Genomic DNA, 16,323 nt, shown 5'->3' on the forward strand with positions numbered 1-16,323 from the left:
AACACAAAAATAAGCATAAATGATACTCCACACGGCGATCACATCCTGCGCGTCTTCCGAAGTTGTAGATGGGGTAAAAGTATTCACAGACCAAGATCTATGGGGAGAATCAGCAACTTGAAGCGACATGTCTGATGCAAGCATCCTATACCTTCCAGCAACCGCAAGGTCTCGTCTTCACTGATGGTCCTGGTAGCGCGTCTGGCAAGCAGTTTTTCGGTTCTGTACTTTTCGTACAAAACCTCTCTTGTCCTGTTTTTGAGGGACTGGAGGACATATAATCAGCATATAGAATATGTTATCAGAGCACAGAACTGTTCAAGATACCTTCATATGCGTGGACAGCACGGCGGTCCTCATCGCCGCGAAATCGCAATGATTAGGGTCAAGGACGTCAATCGTACCCCATCGGAATTTGCGCAGGAAGACGCCCCGCAAATCTTCAGGGGGGCCCATGACGTAGGACGCAGGCCGACTCCTCGCATGCGTCGAATGGGTATACTCAGATGAGGGAGACAAAGGTTCCTCCTTCTCTTCGCCTGCTGGGTGTGCATCGCCATTCTCCGAGGGAGTAACGACGGTCAGAGGTGTTGGCGTAGCGTCTCCGCTGGCCGATCCCGTGTCGGCACTGTGCAAGGAAATCGAACGAGACAGAGACTGGGCTAGCGAGGCGGTCGGGAGGGGCGCACCCATAGACGGGCGGCGACGGCGGGACGAGCGCTCCGGAACCATCAGCGCGAAGGGTAGCGATTCGGCCAGGTTGGCCTTCGAAACGACGGCGGCGGAGAAGCGCACGTTCGCGACGCTCTCCGTGTCCAGCTCGTCCTCCGGGTCCTCGACCAGTTCCTCGGTAGCTAGCAGCCTCCCCCGAGAACGGGAGCGCCTGAGAGACGGCGCGTGTCTGGGCCGGCGTAACTTGATGACCGGCCGAGACTGACGGCCGTCATCCGCGTCCGCCTCTTTGTCGTCTTCCGCTTTCGATGCATCGTCGCCGTTCGCGACCACTGGGCTGGTGCCATTGGGCGTGGTCACAATCGCGAAGGAGATGGCGGATTTCTTTGCGGGCGACACGGGTGAAGATGGGATCGACTCTTGGGCGCTGACGTCGCGATGGCCCGCAGGCTCGAAGATCCCGAGGTCGATGCGCGCTCCGCGCAGGTCGCGCCGAATCGCGTCTTTCAGTTCGGCGAGGGATTCGTCCGTGAGTGAGTCGGACCTCGCAATAACGGGTAGGACGTTGACGCGTTCCGAGAGGCGACGGATGACCCGTATCTCGGCGGGTGACATGGTAAGGCGCTTGCTCTCCTCGTCTTCGTCCTCGTCTCCGTGGCCGTCAGACGACATCGAGGCGTTGATAGCAGAGTATCTGAGAGTGGATTCCGAATGTGTCTTCGAAGGAAGCGATGAGAGCGCCCGACGCGCGGATGCGGACATGATGGAAGAAGGGTCGATCATGTATATGCACCTACTGCACTTGAGCACAGACCTGATCTAAAGAGCCCGTCCACTTACAAGTGGATGTGTTGGTCGCCTTTGCTTTGCCTTGCGACTTTTGACTCCTCCGCCATAGTGTCGGCATACAGAGAATCGACGTATTTCATGATGCCCGACACTTGCCGCTCCAGCTTCAGCTCCCGTGTCTCCCTAAAATCCAATCCAGGCGTGTCAACGACAGAGAACAGGATGCGGTCCGTCTTGGACTCGTATATTTCGACGCATGCAGTCTGGATGGACTGGGTACGTTTGGGGTCACCGCGTAAGAAGCGCTCCATGACGGCACGCTGATCAACTGTGGCTGTCGGAGACAGGTCCGCTGTCTCGAGAAGGAGACGTAGCAACGACGTCTTGCCGCAACCTTGGGCCCCCACAACCTGTCCAAACCCGTCTGAGTCGCGTTCGCAACCATCGAGGAATATCTTGTGACGTACCATAAGATTGAAAGTCGGGGGTACGCGCGTCTTTCTCTGGGTGGCTCGGCGAGGCGGAGGGCGCGTCTTGAACGTGTCGAACGCAGACGGTGGGGGCGGCGCCTGTCCATTTCCGTTGAGCGACCTGAACGGCTTGTGGAAGGGGATGGGGCCGTGATCGACAGGCAGCTCCGCCTTCGCCGCCGTGGGCTCGTTGACTTCGGAGATGCTGACGAGCTCCTCGGGCCATTGCAGCGGCGGCGCGTTCTGCGAGAGCTCTGGCAGTGACAGCGTCGGCCGTATGACAGGCGCGCCGGTGTCTTCGGGCTTCTTCGACTTGCGGCGAATAGAGAACATGACGTTCTACTCCCTTACGATGCGACCAAGACTGAAACAAAAGAAGAAAGCCAAAAACGAAAGGAAAAGGAGCGTAAGTAGACGTGTGAAGGCCACAGGAATATGTTTATGTTGCCACAATGGCCCGGGAACTGAAGTGGGAGAGAGAGACGGCCGGAGGGGCTCACGTGGCGACCGGTCCGGTACCTGACAGTGACGGCGACAGCCCTAGCGACGCCCGGATGCGCGGTCAATCACGGTCGCGTCAATGTCATCTGCGCTTGATCTGCACGGCAACTTCCGAGGCACGTTTGGTGGCACGCCACAACCCTATCCTCTTGCAGATCCTCCTGCGAGGAACCGGATGTGCCTATGCGACGCCCGGGGTATCTCGTGAACACAGAACAGGGGCTCTGCAAGGCCCGCTTACCTCACAGGAGTGCTTATGGTACATAGACTGACGCAAATGTGCTCGCAATCCCGAACCTTCCTCTGCTGCACTCCCATAGGACGAAGATATCCCGGGACCACCTTGTGCCTCTGCCCTCTTCGCCATATCCGCAGCTGATGTGTTACTGGTATATCTGGACTGGGGCCGGGATCCGAGAAGATCAGCGTGGTCAAGTCTCCAGATTCCGCTACAGTGGCGCCGCCTGCAGTAGATCCTCCAAGGCCTACGTTTGACATCGGTGTACCATGACACGTAACCTGAACGCCGGCCTCAATTCGGGTGGTGGATCATAGAGCACAAATATTCGTGTAAATGGCATATCTCCCAAATGTTCAGGGGCTACCGGAATAATATGAAGCCCCTTCATTCCTCAAAGCGACTTAAACCCCGAACCGGAGCCGAAGCTTCTCGACCTCCATCGGAGAGCCTTTCTTCCCTGAACCATCCGAGGTCGGGATCTCGTTCACTCGGCGCAACTCACGTCGACGTTTCTCATTGGCTGTGTCCGATGTCTTGGGGCCAGTGCACATGCCGCTCGGCGTGCTTCGCTTGGAGCGTCGTAAACTCACTGCTTGGACAGGGCACGTACATACTCCGAACTGCGTCAGAATGGGCTATATAAATCAAATCTACTCGGGACAGATGGTTTGCGTGGGTTGCGCTCTGCACCGACGTTCGCTATCTCTGTATCTCTTTTGAATTATGGCCCCCGTCGCTGTTAACTCTCCCGCGCAGTCCTTCCTGGACGACTCTCCGCTCCTCAGCAAGAAGGTGGACTCGCTGGGCAATGGCACCAAGGCCAACGGCGATGTCCAGGTGCGCGAAGACTGGGAGGGCAATTACCAGTTCGCCCCGATACACGAGGCGGAGGTGTCCCGCGCGATGATCAAGCGGTACTTCAACATGATGTACGAGCGCTCGATTTCGGACGTAGTCATCATCGGCGCCGGCAGCGCGGGACTCTCTTGCGCGTACCACCTCGCGACGACCCGGCCTGACCTCAAGGTGACTATCCTCGAGGCCAACGTCGCTCCCGGCGGAGGCGCCTGGTGGGTAGTCCCATGCCCATGCTCATCAAACTGTTCTGATCTGTCCACGATCCAGGCTGGGAGGTCAACTGATGACGCCCATGGTCGTCCGTAAGCCGGCGGACCGCTTCCTGCAAGAGCTTGGCGTACCCTTCGAAGACGAAGGTGCCTTCGTCGTCGTCAAACACGCAGCGCTCTTCACCTCCACCATCCTCTCCAAGGTCCTCGCTCTTCCGAACGTGGTGATGATGAACGCCACCGCGGTCGAGGATTTGATCGTCAGGACGGACTTCCGGGGTCAGCAGCGGGTTGCCGGCGTGGTCACTAACTGGACGCTCGTCGCCCTCAACCACGATACACAGTCATGCATGGTGAGTGGCCATGCGGCCCTCGTCCCGCGTCCCGCGTCCCAAGATTGACCTCGCTTTCCAGGACCCGAACACTATCACGGCCCCGGTCATCATCTCAGCTACGGGCCACGATGGCCCCATGGGCGCCTTTTCTGCCAAGCGCCTCGTCAGCGCCGGACTGCTCAAGGAACTCGGCAACATGCGTGGTTTGGACATGAACCGCGCCGAGCCCGCCATTGTCAATGGCACGCGCGAGGTGACGCCTGGTTTGATCATGACCGGTGGGTTGCCATACATGCGTCGGTGAAATCGCGTCAGAACTAATAATGATTTACTGACCTCTGCAGGTATGGAGCTGTCTGAACACGATGGCTCGAACCGCATGGGCCCTACCTTCGGCGCGATGATGGCCAGCGGCGTCAAGGCCGCCAAAGAGGCTATCAAAATTCTGGAGTCCGCACAGATTGTCGATGGTCGGGTGGTCGGGTGAAGAACTGCACTGATTTCGGGTGCATGGACATGTATTATACACGATAGCATATGCGTCATGGGTATTCACGATCCCACGTACTGCTGAGCGTTTCCACCCTGGCTGTCCCAAGACGGCTGGGGCTCAGGATCTCGTCCGCAGCACTGTCCCCTACGTGCGCCAAATATTGCGAAGCACATGGTTATCGTTGCGCGTCGTTCTCTTTCGATCGCGAATCCGGGTGCGTGTCGGCGTCGACAGTAGCCGCAACCTCGGGCACGAGACGTGATATTTCGGAGAAAGCGGCTCTAAGCGCGTCAAGATCGGCGTCGAGCGACTCTGCGCGAGTTTTCATCTACATGGGGGGGGGTAAAAGATCTGAAGGACACAGGCAGAACTAGACAATAACGTACAGCAGCGATTGTGTCCGAGGCAGCGATGAGTTCATGATGATGGTTGTACACGAGAGACTGGCGCTCGCCATCAAGCTCACGTATTTCTACGCGAATAGTGTCAGAGACGGCAAGGCGGGTATCGACCACTGTTTACCGGAAAGCAGTTCGTTCTCCCGCTTGAGGAGCGTCGAGAGGGATGCCGTGGTGATCAGCTGTTCGTAGTACGCTTTCGCGTCAAACGCCGGCGAATCTGCAAAACTTGAGCGACTCGAGCTCCGTCGCTTTGCCTGAACAGCTTCGTACCAAGGTCCATCGGATCGGAAGGTCGACCAGAAGGGGCAGGCGGGCCGATGCCTAACCCATAGTGTTTCCTCAGCAGGTCCCTAGCGCGAGACTTGGCAGGTGGACTTCCTGGCCTCCATGAGCTCTCTGCCATCGTTGGGCTAAGGGATGAACACCCATACCAGGTACGGTGGGCGCTCCGGAGAGGCGCCGAGATATGGGCTCGGGTACACCCGACGCTCGTCGAGCTTGCGTGTCGGGCAGCGTCGCGGTGCGCGGGGACGGTGACGGCGACGGTGGCGCTGCTGGCGGTGTGATTCGGCCAGCGTTCGGTGTACTTGCCTTGCGCGGGGAGAGCGGCGACGGTCTCGTGCGAGTGCTCATCGTGGCAGACGACGGCGGGAATAGGGGTTTGCGCGTTGCTCGAACGTTCTCAGGCGCTCGCGACTCGCGACTTGCGCGTTGTCGAGGCTGACTACGACATCCTCTTCTTGGCACATTGCCACTGGCCAGCATATACGCTGAGCTTACGCAACTCCCGGTGGCCCTGGACGCGCGTCCCGCCCAGCGCCGCCATATAAACCTCGAACCATCTCCTTGACTTGACTTGACCACCACCAACATCCCCGCCATGTCCGGATCGTCCACGCCCAACGCCGAGCGCGACACCGCGCTGCTCTCCATCGGCGCCCAATGCTACGACCCGACCTGCCACCTCGTCGACTTCCTCCCTTTCAAGTGTCAGCACTGCGCGCATCTCTTCTGCCAGGACCACTTCAAGGCGCGTGCCGTGGATGCGCCCGCGGGCTCCGGCACCGGCCATGCTTGTGCCCACTACGACGAATCGCGCGTGAACCGTATTGCGCCGAGCTGCCCGCTATGCTCCACCCCTGTTGCCGTCCCGCCTGGCGAGGACCCGAACGTGCGCATGGACCGCCATATTCAGCAGGAGTGCGCGGTCACCACCGGGAGGCAGGGCGCGCCGAAGAGCAACCTCCCGCACTGCGCCCGTGCCAAGTGCGGGAAGGTGCTGTATGCGCCGATCGGATGCGACAAGTGTCGCCAACAGTTCTGCCCCTCGCACCGCTTCCCGAACGCGCACAACTGCTCCGCCGGCGTTAACGCGCGCCCGACTGCGGCCAAGGCCAGCTCGGGGGTGTCGGCGCAACAGATGAGGCAGGAGATCAACCAGGTTGGTGCACGAGGTGCAGCGGCAATGGCTGCTATCAAGCGATCCCTCGCGAATGCTCCCGTCTCCTCCGCCTCCGCCTCTGCTTCACGGTCGCCTGCTCCGCCTAAACCGGCTGCCGGCGTCACCACTACAACTACGTCCACATCCAGCGCGGCGCAGAAGAAGTTGAACCCATTCAGCGCCACTGACCGGTGAGCACCTTTTTACCTGTGATGTAGAGGATATACTCATGACGACTCAGTCTGCCACCTGTTTCAATCGTCAACGCCATTTCGTCCGTCTCTGCCATCCCATCCAAATCCCCATCCGCTCCGTCTTCACCCGCGACGCCTTCCACCACCGAATCCGAACCCGACGGACCGTCGAAACCGGCTCCTGTTATTGACCCCATGTCATGGGCTCCTCCGCCTCTCTTCGCCGCCGCTTGATCTGCACGTTGAATCTGTATCGATATCTCCGCCATTGCTGTATCCATGACGATCGACCCGAATGTTCGACCATAAACTATCAATGCTCCGTGGATGCGCATACACCCGACCACGGACGTAATACCCTTAATGATTCAATTATACTCATACATCGACCCCGCTCTCTGGGCGAGAAGCCGCGCAAAGGCCGAGCGGGAATCTCGCAGGAAGGCACTTCAGGAGCGCGCGAAGAAGGGGCTCTTGACCGAGGAGGAGAAGCTGGCCCTTGCGACGGAGGAGGCCGAAAGGGCAAAGGATGGAGGAGGCAAGGACGGGAAGGATGGGGATTGCGTGGTGATGTAAGAAGGGAGGAGGAGTAAGTGGTTCATGGATATAATGATAACCATCTGTATATGATACCATTGAATTAGAACCGTATTGGATCTGACATCGGCGTGTGTTAACTACCGCCCTTGCGCATTCGAGACACCTTGACGTATTCTGCCAAGAATTCCACTTGTCGTAGTGCAATACTCAAGTCCTCTATCAACCCTCCCCGACATTGCCCCGGTACGAGAGAAATAGTCTTCATGTGCCGTCTCGGCGTTTAGCCCCCAGGTTCTCCCACGGGTGATGCGCAGTTATGTGATACCAGCACGAAGAAAAGCCATCGGTCCTTTGAGCGCCTTAATGCCTGAGAAAAAGGATCCTTCCATCACCTGGGCAGTATCACGAAACGTACTACTCACGGCCCAGTACCCTAACCGTTTTCATTGATCTTCGAAGATGGCCTTAAATCGGTCATTCATCCTTCTTCTCCCTCGGTTAGACGGGATTCGGCCAAGGAGACCTCGCATTGTGCGCTTCTTCCACCAGCGGCGACGTCCTGCGTGGGGTCGGAACAACTACCCTGGGCAGCGGAGTCCACCATTCGCCCACACCCATAGACTTTTGCTGCTTCCCATGCGCTTCCCGACGCGCATGGGACGTACTCCGACGTGACTTGGGTACCGAAACAGGACACTCTAGGGCCGAAAGCGACAAATGGCTTCACGTCAGCGGCCCCCCGGGCGTCGTTATAACGAAGATCAGAAGGAAGACCTCGACGAGTGGTCTGACACACACTTGCTTAGTTGCTGCTTGGTGATACCTGCATACAGCCATGAACGACAGGCTCGTGACAATCGTTGGGAGTGCCGCGGTGGCATATCTGCTGTACAAGATCGTCTTCCGCGCATCTTCGCAAGTAAGCGCTCTCCTCCCGGCGCTGTGACCTTGCGAACCGGAGGCGGCTAATCTGATTACGTCCTCCTACCCAGCTCGCGGCTATCCCGACGATCGGATATAGCAATCCAATCCTATCCTACATCGACGCCGTTCGATTCTTGCGCAAGGATAAGGACCGTCTTGCCGAGGGATATGCAAAGGTACCACTCGTTTGGACGACGTCGCTGCTGCCACTCCGTATCTGAGTTTGATACACAGCACAAAGGCGGCTTCTTCAAGATCGCACTATGGGATAGGTGGCTGGTGTTGGCCAGCGGTTCGGCGGCGGAAGAGATGCGCCGCTTGCCGGACGATACTATGTCCTTCATGGACTTTATCACCGATGTAAGTGGAAGCGACAGGCGTGCAATTTAGCTTGGAGGCGTGTTTACGTTTACACCAGTTCCTTGCCACCAAGTACATCTTCGCCAAGGAGATTACGGAGAACCAGTACCACCTCCACCTTGTGCGTGTTGATATGAGAGTTCTGTTGACAGGGTTAGACTAAAGGGAAAATGCAGATCCCGGTGAAGCTGACAAAGAATCTGGCAGCTTTATTCAGCGATGTCCGCGAAGAGGTGCTACTGGGCTTCCAACAACTCGTGCCGGATAAAGGCGACGGTAAGATCGCGCATATATGCCATGCTCAATGACAATCATGATCCCTCCCTCGCAGAATGGGCAGTACTTCCCGCAATGGAAACCATCAGAACAATTGTGGTGGGCAATTTCGTGCTCATGTATCGCCATACCACTGCAGGCTCATGCGCAGGATACAGTGCCGCGCCAGCAACAGGATATTTGTCGGACATCCGTTGTGTAAGCACTCATGCGATCGTCTGTCCTTGCTCTCCTAACGGTTCGCTCAGGCAGGGATATCGAGTGGCAAAATCTTAATATGCAGTTCGCCATGGAGAATCAAGTAGCCCAACAACGGGCGATATTGATTCCGAACTTCCTTAAGCCGTACGCCTATCCAGCATGGATGATATCGACAGCAGTGCTGACGTAATGCTCTGAAGAATCCTTGCCCCCTTACTGCTCAACGTTAATAAGGCCGTGAAGGATGCCTCCCGCGATCTAGGCCCCATCGTAGAGGAGCGAAGACGTCAATATGATCAGTACGGCATTGATTACCCCGATAAACCGGTGAGTCGCGTGTTCGCTCGGCGGCTGAAGGGTTCTGACGTCGCGAGCGCAGAATGACTTCGTGACGTGGATGATGGACGTGGCCGAGGGTCCGAATCGTCAGGTTGAAGATCTCGTAACCAGAGTCCTGAATCTGAACTTTGCAGGCTCGTATATCTCCTTCTCCTCCTCCTTCTCCTACTTCAATGTAGCCTGAACCGTTTCGTCTGCAGCGATACACACCTCCACATTGGTGAGCAAGGGTTGCTCCGACCGCACCATAGGATGACATATGTTTTGGACGCATAGACGATGACGCACGCACTATATTCATTGGCAGCAAATCCGGAGCTATGGCTGCAGCCTCTTCGCGAAGAGGTCGAGCGCGTGGTCGCTGAAGATGGGTGGACGAAGGTGATAGAATATCGAAGGCAGAGATGAGATTATTATGCTTACCCTCCTGGCGCGCAGGTTGCCATGACCAAGATGCACAAGGTCGACAGCTTCATCAAAGGTGAGACACAAGGGGGGTAAGCGAACACCATTCTCATTGATCCAAATCAGAGTCAAGCCGGATAAACTCCTTGAGCGGAAGTATGTGACTCACAGTTCCTACTTCGTCCAACTGATGATATCGTCACGACAGTCAGCCTCATGCGTCTAGCACTGAAGGATCATACATTCTCGGACGGCACTCTCATTCCCAAAGGAACTTCTTTGGCGGCGCCCGCCATAGCCACACACGAGGATGAAGCCAACTACGACGATCCTTTGAGCTTCAACCCATGGCGCTTTTCGGACGTAAGGGGGAGCGAGGGTGAAATTGCCAAGCACCAGTTCGTCAACACAAATCCAGGGGTAAGCCTCAGGCAGCTTCCCCAGATCAGACCTGATCGTCGTACTCCCAGTTCCTTACCTTCGGACACGGCAAGCACGCATGGTATGTCCCCAGCCTGAAAACGTGTGATGCGCAAGCCTTAATGTCACCGCAGTCCCGGTCGATTCTTCGCCGCGAATGAGCTCAAGCTGATGCTCGCGCACCTTGTGGTCAACTACGACGTGCAACTCGAGAACAGTTCTCACATACGCCCACCCAACGTCTATTTCGCCGCCAACTGCCTAGCCAATCCAACGGCCAAGGTTTGCTTCCGCAAGAGACAGAATGATGTCGGGGCTTTCCATGATGACAATTGAGGTTGTCTTACAATACATCTTCCGCGAGATCTTCTAGGAAGATTGTCCTTAGCGCTACATGTACACATTGCGAGGAATCTGTAGTTGTTGTTATAATTAGACCTCACGAAGCTTTGGCTGTGCCGTCGCTTGATCAACGCGAAACGCGTAGGGCCGCGGCTTGTGTTCAACTTGTGTGGCGAGCGGTGCATCTACTCGCATTGTTTCACCATCCTGAATGACTGTAGATGATTCCTCTGCTCAATATGCAGCTATCCTGGACAGCGTCAATGGCGAGGTTTCATTCTTTCGCAACTTGATGCGAGCACGCCCAGTTGGCATTCATCGCCACTTCCACGTCCTTACAATTCGCAATGGCGTGCACAAGGACACTGGCGAGGATGTCTCCGTGGAAGATATATGGAAGAAGCTCAGAACTTGCTATGACCTTGATAATCTTGAAGCTCTTGTATGCATCCGATACCTTCATTCTCCAATATGCCACCCCATCCATACGAACTGTCCAGGAACCGGAAGGTTATGATCCCTCGGGTGAACCAAGTTCGCCCCGTCAAGTCGAATCGCCTTCACCGACCGACAATCTTGCATCGCATCCGTTCTTTCGCTACGAATTCGTCTTACCGGCGGACGAACACCTAGAGGCTGAAATCGCACGCAGGCGTATGCGGAACTCAACGTCGCTTCCCTCGTCGCCCGTAGCTACCCCTCCGCCTCCGCTAAAAGGGCGTCGTTCGCTCGGCAGGGGCGTTAAGGGTAAGGGAAGGAAAGCGAGCTTGGCGGGACTGGTGGGTGGGGACAGCGACAGCAGCGCGTTGACGCAAGAAAGCGGAGAGGATGACGATGCGAGCATCGCGCCTACTGTAACAGGCACTGACGCTGGAACCGAAGATCTCGATGAGGAGGATGAGGAAGCGGAAGGCCAATCTCCGGGTAAGCTACCGGCGACGCTCTGCGTGTCCTTATACTGAAGACACACAGCCCCGACAAGGGGCAAGCGCGGGAGGCCCAGGAAAATGGTTGCCCGGACGTCGACAAGGGGAGGGAAAGGTATAAAGAAGCGCAAGCGATAGCGGTCGTGGGTCTAATCGTGCACTGTATGATACTGATGCTACATTGGTCATAACGAACTTCCCTCAGTCAATGGTGATGTCCATGTTCACAACGTCGCCCTCTGGAATATCCAAAGCGGTGTTCTTGTTCTTGCGTTCGTGCAGGAACGCGTCGATCTTGGCCTTCAGTTCAACATCTGCCGAGGAGAATGTGTGCATCAGACGCCAGCGAGTCACACACCTGCCCAAGGAAGAACGTACTTGGAATCACTTCCTCAATCTTCAACGGTTGTCGGTTGAATGGGTCCTTAGTGTCTGAGAGCAAATGTGACTTGATCGTAGACCGGTCGATCACAACACGCGAAGAAGGCAATGTGACGGGATCTCGCATCAGAGTGAACATGAGTGGGTCTACGGCTTGTGAGCTCCTGGCACAGGCCCCTCTCCAGGTAAAACACGTACCCAGGTACTCATCAGGGATTTCTCCTAGGTCATCTTCGGCCTCTAGTGTGGCCTTAGTCTCCTCGACCTTAACGACAAACAACCTCAGTTGTTCGATTTCCGGATCCGTTTTCAGCGCTCGTTTTCTTGCAATCGCCGCCGCTCTCTCGAAGAGCTCCTTCTTGTAACTCCTCCCGTCGTTGGCCACTGCCCTAGCGAACTCGCCCTGGTCCGATAGGTTCAAGTACACCTGCAGAATATCCGATAACAACACTCGCGGGTCGAAGCTGTACTTCTCTGCATCCTTGACCTTCAACTCAGTGCACTTGGGACCAACGAGCGCGTCAAGGTTGTAGTCGAGCATAGCTGCCAGCCTGTCGACAATTTCTGGAAGCATGAACGGTGCCTTGGTCTCCGCAGTGAAAATCTTCAGCAGATTCACCGTGCTCTTCCCCAACGAACAATAGCCGGAGGCCATGCGCTCGAGCGTACGCAACTCTTGCTCTTTCTCCTTCCGATACTGCATTGATTGGGACTCCCAGACAGCCCTGTTCTCCATCTCAGTTTGGATATTATGGATCTTCGCCAAATCCGCGAGCGATTCGTCCATCAAGTACGTGACATCGTTAATCATCAGATTCACGAATCGCACGAACTTTTCAACGTTCCTAACAGATATTCATGCGCTCAAACTTGGCCGAAACTATACAGGAAAGATGTTCACGTACCGTGCCTCGGTTTGTAAAGCTTTCCGGTGATCAGGGTTATTCCACACGACCTTCAGGATGTACGCGATATTGCGTCTGGAATCTACCACCATATTCAGAGTATGCCACGTATGAATACGAATGGTCACACTGACTGAATTTATCATAGAATTGCGAACTCGCGCCGGTCTGCTCGACCTCTGCGAATCATAAGACACGGACGACCACAACGAAGGTATCGCATACCGCAATAGAAGTGGGTCAAGGCAGACATAAGATGTTTCAGGGCCACTGGGTGCGAGTTGAGGGTTGCGGTCAGTGGCCCTTTGCGATCCGGTCCTTGGCCATAGACACCCATGAACAAGACCTACAGGTGTCTGTCAGGGAATACCGCTTCCCCGAAGGAAAAAAATACAGTACCTCGACGAGCTTAGCTTTCAGGAACGGATTTTGGATATACCATGTCGACGTAAGGAAAGTCAAGCAGAATATCGTCAGTTCTGTTTTCCCCGTGAGTTCGACAGTCCCCGCAGAATGACTGCCACGTCGTTAGTCTGGATCCTCACAGTACGGAGAGAACGACGGATTACCGTGTGACGAAGACCATATATTCGATAACATCTTCAATCATGTACTCGGGCAACACTCTGAATGCCAGCGGCACATCCTTTGGTAGCGGTAGCCTACGTGGAGTTTCAGAATCATATTCAGACCTCGTCGATGAGACAATCGCACTCAACAAGGGGTGTCGGATGACGGTGCTTCGGATCGACAAATCGTATGATCCATGTTGAAACGAAATTGACGAAGGTCAAGGAACGGAGCATAAACTCCGGATCCTCCAATTGTATTTGCAAGGTCAACATTTGCGTGTGTAGCTTGGATTGTTGAGCCTGCCCCGCGGTGTGAATGAATTGACTCTGTGTATGGGCGGGTGCCTTACCTTCACAGTGTTGATGGCAGCCTCGACGCGAGCTTGCAGGGATGACTGGGCGCGCAATTGGCATTCAATTCAATACGAAACGGCCAGATAGGACGTACGCCCATCCATGACCCGTCGCCTTGCAGTGTCTCAATGTGTCTCCGCAGGTCATCGTAATGTTTTCCCATGTCTTCGAACACATTGATGGTTGGTAGGTATCCGCAGTTGAAAAGCGCAGCACAAAGGTAGAAGATGTCCGATATGAAGTTCGGCGCAGTGGCTGTTCAGGTTATCAATCACCTGGTTCAGAGACGGAAGTCAGAGGTATGAAGCTATCGCACCCGAAGGGTCTCGATTATCTTCCGCCCATCGATTAGCTTCTTCACTAGTTGCCTTGATGCGAGTTGTCTCTTTCAGGTCTACTCTGGAAGAGTGGGCGAAATATTGAGGATCAATCTTGTCCACCTATGGCACATAATCCTCAGATAGGCCGGCACCGTCGGCGAATTGGTGAAAACTTACCTTCGTGTAGTTCGCATCCATGAACGGCTCAGCGAAGCGGAACAGTATATCTTGCAGATTAACCATGAAGGAATCGGTCGCGACTGTAGCAGGGTCGACCTGGTGACAAACGAAGGTCCACCTGAGCAGGTCGCCGAAATCGCGTCCGAACGACTTACCTGTAAACCTGTGCGTTTCACATTCAAAGAAACAGCACGAGCAAAGTACTGCAAAACCGCCTCCCTTGCCTGTGGCGAAGCTCGAACGACCTGATTGAACACTTGGAAAAGAGTGGACTGGCAATGCATCATGAGCTGAGCGATGCAGCCCGATAGGCAAGCCCTACAAACCTGAAGAGTCTTCAACGTTCCTCGCAAGCTGGCGAAGAACGAATCTATCTCGCTCTTCAGGCGCTTCTCAGGATTGGCAAAGTAAGTAGCTCCAACGTAAGGCTGGCAGATGCCTTCAGAATTGCTAAGTCAAGTGAGTGACGCACGTAGCTCACCCATTCTCGGCCAAAGACACCCAAGCGCAGGAGAGGACCCATGAGGCTGAGATGCTCGAAATTGTGGGCATTCGCATGGGGAGGATTCCATTCGGGCAACTGTGTGATCATGGTCGCGATCGGCTTGATGGCAACAAGGGCCTCCAAACCGGCCAGGATCCCGCGCCAGGCGTTGTCCGCCCCGGCTAGACCTTCCGGACGCCAGAGCGAAGGGTGTGTCAGGAGCATCGTCCGCACGACGGGTCCCAACACATCCGCCAGTTCGCTGGGATCATCGAAGCGATTCGCCATATCTTGTAAGAAATGAACCACTTCACCCGGACCTAGCACTTCGGGAGACGTTGATGTCGATAGCAGAGGGGCCGAGAGCGCTGACATCGATACCAGTGACGCGGTGAGTTCGTGGGGACCCAGCTGTTTCCTGTAGATCATTAAAATGAATAAGACAATGCGGGTATCGGATCATAGAACGTACCCTTCCGGTTGCGGGAACATGTTTGGCTCCTGCAATGTCAAGCCCGCGTAGCTCACAAGGAGGTCTCGCAGTTTGTCCAGGGTGGGGAGCACTTGCTGCACTTCGGATGCAGAGTACCCCTGCATCGTATGAGTACGTCTTTAAAAGAGGAGGAGAGTGTAAATATCACAACCTTCTTCTTCAGAGCATCACTGGCAGCATTCAACCGCTTCCAACATCCAACAAGATACTCGAACACGGTTTGTTGTGCGGGAAGAGACGCAAGAACCGACAAGTATTCCATGTCATCTCTGAAGAGGTGCTCAATGCAACGTGAATGGGCGAGGTGAGACGGAATACTCACGACATCGCCTGAGGATCAATATCCAGTCTGGCGATGAGCAGGCGATCTATCAAATCTGTGTTCAAATGGAATGGCGGAGCTGTATGATGGATTATGAATATGGTGCTAGGGTCGAAATGGCAATTACGCACCAAGCCCTTCGGATTCCAATTCGTTGGCAAGATGCTTGAGCCACACTGTCTCCCAGCCGCTCTTCTCCGCGACGCCTTTCTACGGAGCTATGGTCAGTTAGAACAATGCGATGAAGGGTCTCACTCACATCCAAGGTGACTTTCAAAACGGCACCGATCGTGTCATGTTCCCATGCTGGCACGTCCAGCTTCAGGTAGGTCTGCGGTGGCTTTTTCTTCAAAGGCACGGCTGATGATGGAGCTGGGTCCTGTACACGCTTAGGAGTCGTACTAGATACGGGCTTCGGAGTCGGCTTGGGCTGGATACCCGAGGAGGCTGATGAAGATTCAGGACCGGGAGAGGGAGATGGCGAACTCGCGGCAGATGACTGGAGTTTCGCGAGGCGCTTCAACCTGATCTAAGATTATATCAGTCAACCCATCTCGTTCAGAGCGGTAAAGTAGAATCTACTCGGTCGGCATCATCTTGAGGATTGGTAGGCGGTTGACTCATGGTGTAGACGCGTACCAGGTACCAGTAATTGACATAAGCGCCTGTAGGCGGTGGCTTAATCGGCTTCGGTTAGAAGCGCCCAAACGCTCACAGGCACGTCCGGAACGCGGCATCTGCCGACGTCGACGGTACTACACTGTACTTTTACGACCATAAGTTCGTTCCCAGTCCCTCCTTACCCTTGAACTGAACCTAAATCAGGGTTTTGTCCCCTGTCCCCTCCCATTTCGGCCGAAGTTTACGGACCGTGGGAGTTGTAAGCACCTACTGTGAGAACAAAGCAATCTGATTGATATCAGTTCACAAGCTTCCCACGGGTCTGAACTTACAGCGTGTCCTCTGTCCCCAAGG

General features: G+C 55.3%; 7 protein-coding genes across 7 annotated transcripts; 4 read left to right on the forward strand and 3 right to left on the reverse strand.

The window, feature by feature from the left end:
- Positions 1–83: 83 nt before the first annotated feature.
- PUNSTDRAFT_111323 (uncharacterized protein) lies at positions 84–2,264 on the reverse strand (the record flags this gene model as incomplete). Its single annotated transcript, XM_007380482.1, has 5 exons — positions 84–97; positions 152–266; positions 328–1,465; positions 1,513–1,871; positions 1,929–2,264. 5 exons carry the CDS (start codon positions 2,262–2,264, stop codon positions 84–86), a joined length of 1,962 nt encoding a protein of 653 aa, XP_007380544.1.
- Positions 2,265–3,396: 1,132 nt separating this feature from the next.
- PUNSTDRAFT_42416 (thiazole biosynthetic enzyme) lies at positions 3,397–4,562 on the forward strand (the record flags this gene model as incomplete). The annotated part of the gene is made up of 4 exons (XM_007380483.1): positions 3,397–3,743; positions 3,799–4,093; positions 4,155–4,353; positions 4,420–4,562. The coding sequence occupies 4 exons, from the start codon at positions 3,397–3,399 to the stop codon at positions 4,560–4,562; spliced, it is 984 nt and encodes a 327-aa protein (XP_007380545.1).
- A 244-nt stretch (positions 4,563–4,806) lies between these two features.
- PUNSTDRAFT_36196 (uncharacterized protein) lies at positions 4,807–5,342 on the reverse strand (the record flags this gene model as incomplete). The annotated part of the gene is made up of 4 exons (XM_007380484.1): positions 4,807–4,896; positions 4,955–5,040; positions 5,091–5,186; positions 5,240–5,342. Coding segments are annotated over 4 exons (375 nt in total), but the record flags the coding sequence as incomplete, so codon positions are not given.
- Positions 5,343–5,849: 507 nt separating this feature from the next.
- PUNSTDRAFT_61734 (uncharacterized protein) lies at positions 5,850–6,605 on the forward strand (the record flags this gene model as incomplete). The annotated part of the gene is made up of 1 exon (XM_007380485.1): positions 5,850–6,605. One exon carries the CDS (start codon positions 5,850–5,852, stop codon positions 6,603–6,605), a length of 756 nt encoding a protein of 251 aa, XP_007380547.1.
- A 1,229-nt stretch (positions 6,606–7,834) lies between these two features.
- PUNSTDRAFT_82486 (cytochrome P450) lies at positions 7,835–10,509 on the forward strand. Its single transcript, XM_007380486.1, has 16 exons — positions 7,835–8,063; positions 8,137–8,244; positions 8,303–8,428; positions 8,487–8,549; positions 8,605–8,704; positions 8,760–8,803; positions 8,863–8,902; positions 8,953–9,049; positions 9,106–9,232; positions 9,285–9,419; positions 9,521–9,625; positions 9,683–9,725; positions 9,776–9,805; positions 9,858–10,069; positions 10,120–10,151; positions 10,204–10,509. Exons 1-16 carry the CDS (start codon positions 7,980–7,982, stop codon positions 10,403–10,405), a joined length of 1,548 nt encoding a protein of 515 aa, XP_007380548.1. The 5' UTR covers positions 7,835–7,979; the 3' UTR covers positions 10,406–10,509.
- Positions 10,510–10,622: 113 nt separating this feature from the next.
- Positions 10,623–11,373, forward strand: PUNSTDRAFT_60685 (uncharacterized protein; the record flags this gene model as incomplete). Its single annotated transcript, XM_007380487.1, has 2 exons — positions 10,623–10,853; positions 10,912–11,373. The coding sequence occupies 2 exons, from the start codon at positions 10,623–10,625 to the stop codon at positions 11,371–11,373; spliced, it is 693 nt and encodes a 230-aa protein (XP_007380549.1).
- Positions 11,374–11,538: 165 nt separating this feature from the next.
- On the reverse strand, positions 11,539–15,972 carry PUNSTDRAFT_131213 (uncharacterized protein; the record flags this gene model as incomplete). Its single annotated transcript, XM_007380488.1, has 22 exons — positions 11,539–11,651; positions 11,716–11,865; positions 11,917–12,563; positions 12,624–12,705; positions 12,758–12,802; positions 12,849–12,969; positions 13,023–13,140; positions 13,193–13,285; positions 13,338–13,495; positions 13,546–13,590; positions 13,644–13,804; positions 13,866–13,989; positions 14,047–14,145; positions 14,205–14,321; positions 14,376–14,477; positions 14,531–14,951; positions 15,006–15,124; positions 15,175–15,295; positions 15,349–15,427; positions 15,480–15,558; positions 15,608–15,877; positions 15,931–15,972. 22 exons carry the CDS (start codon positions 15,970–15,972, stop codon positions 11,539–11,541), a joined length of 3,306 nt encoding a protein of 1,101 aa, XP_007380550.1.
- Positions 15,973–16,323: the final 351 nt, after the last annotated feature.

This window comes from Punctularia strigosozonata (assembly GCF_000264995.1).
Source record: "Punctularia strigosozonata HHB-11173 SS5 unplaced genomic scaffold PUNSTscaffold_2, whole genome shotgun sequence".
Taxonomy (NCBI): domain Eukaryota; kingdom Fungi; phylum Basidiomycota; class Agaricomycetes; order Corticiales; family Punctulariaceae; genus Punctularia; species Punctularia strigosozonata.

Bases quoted from the DNA above. Each gene is read 5' to 3' on its own strand.
- PUNSTDRAFT_82486 (XM_007380486.1), top strand. From the start codon at position 7,980: ATGAACGACAGGCTCGTGACAATCGTTGGGAGTGCCGCGGTGGCATAT. The intron at 8,064-8,136 runs GTAAGCGCTCTC...CCTCCTACCCAG, and splicing joins TCTTCCGCGCATCTTCGCAA to CTCGCGGCTATCCCGACGAT. The intron at 9,050-9,105 runs GTACGCCTATCC...AATGCTCTGAAG, and splicing joins ATTCCGAACTTCCTTAAGCC to AATCCTTGCCCCCTTACTGC.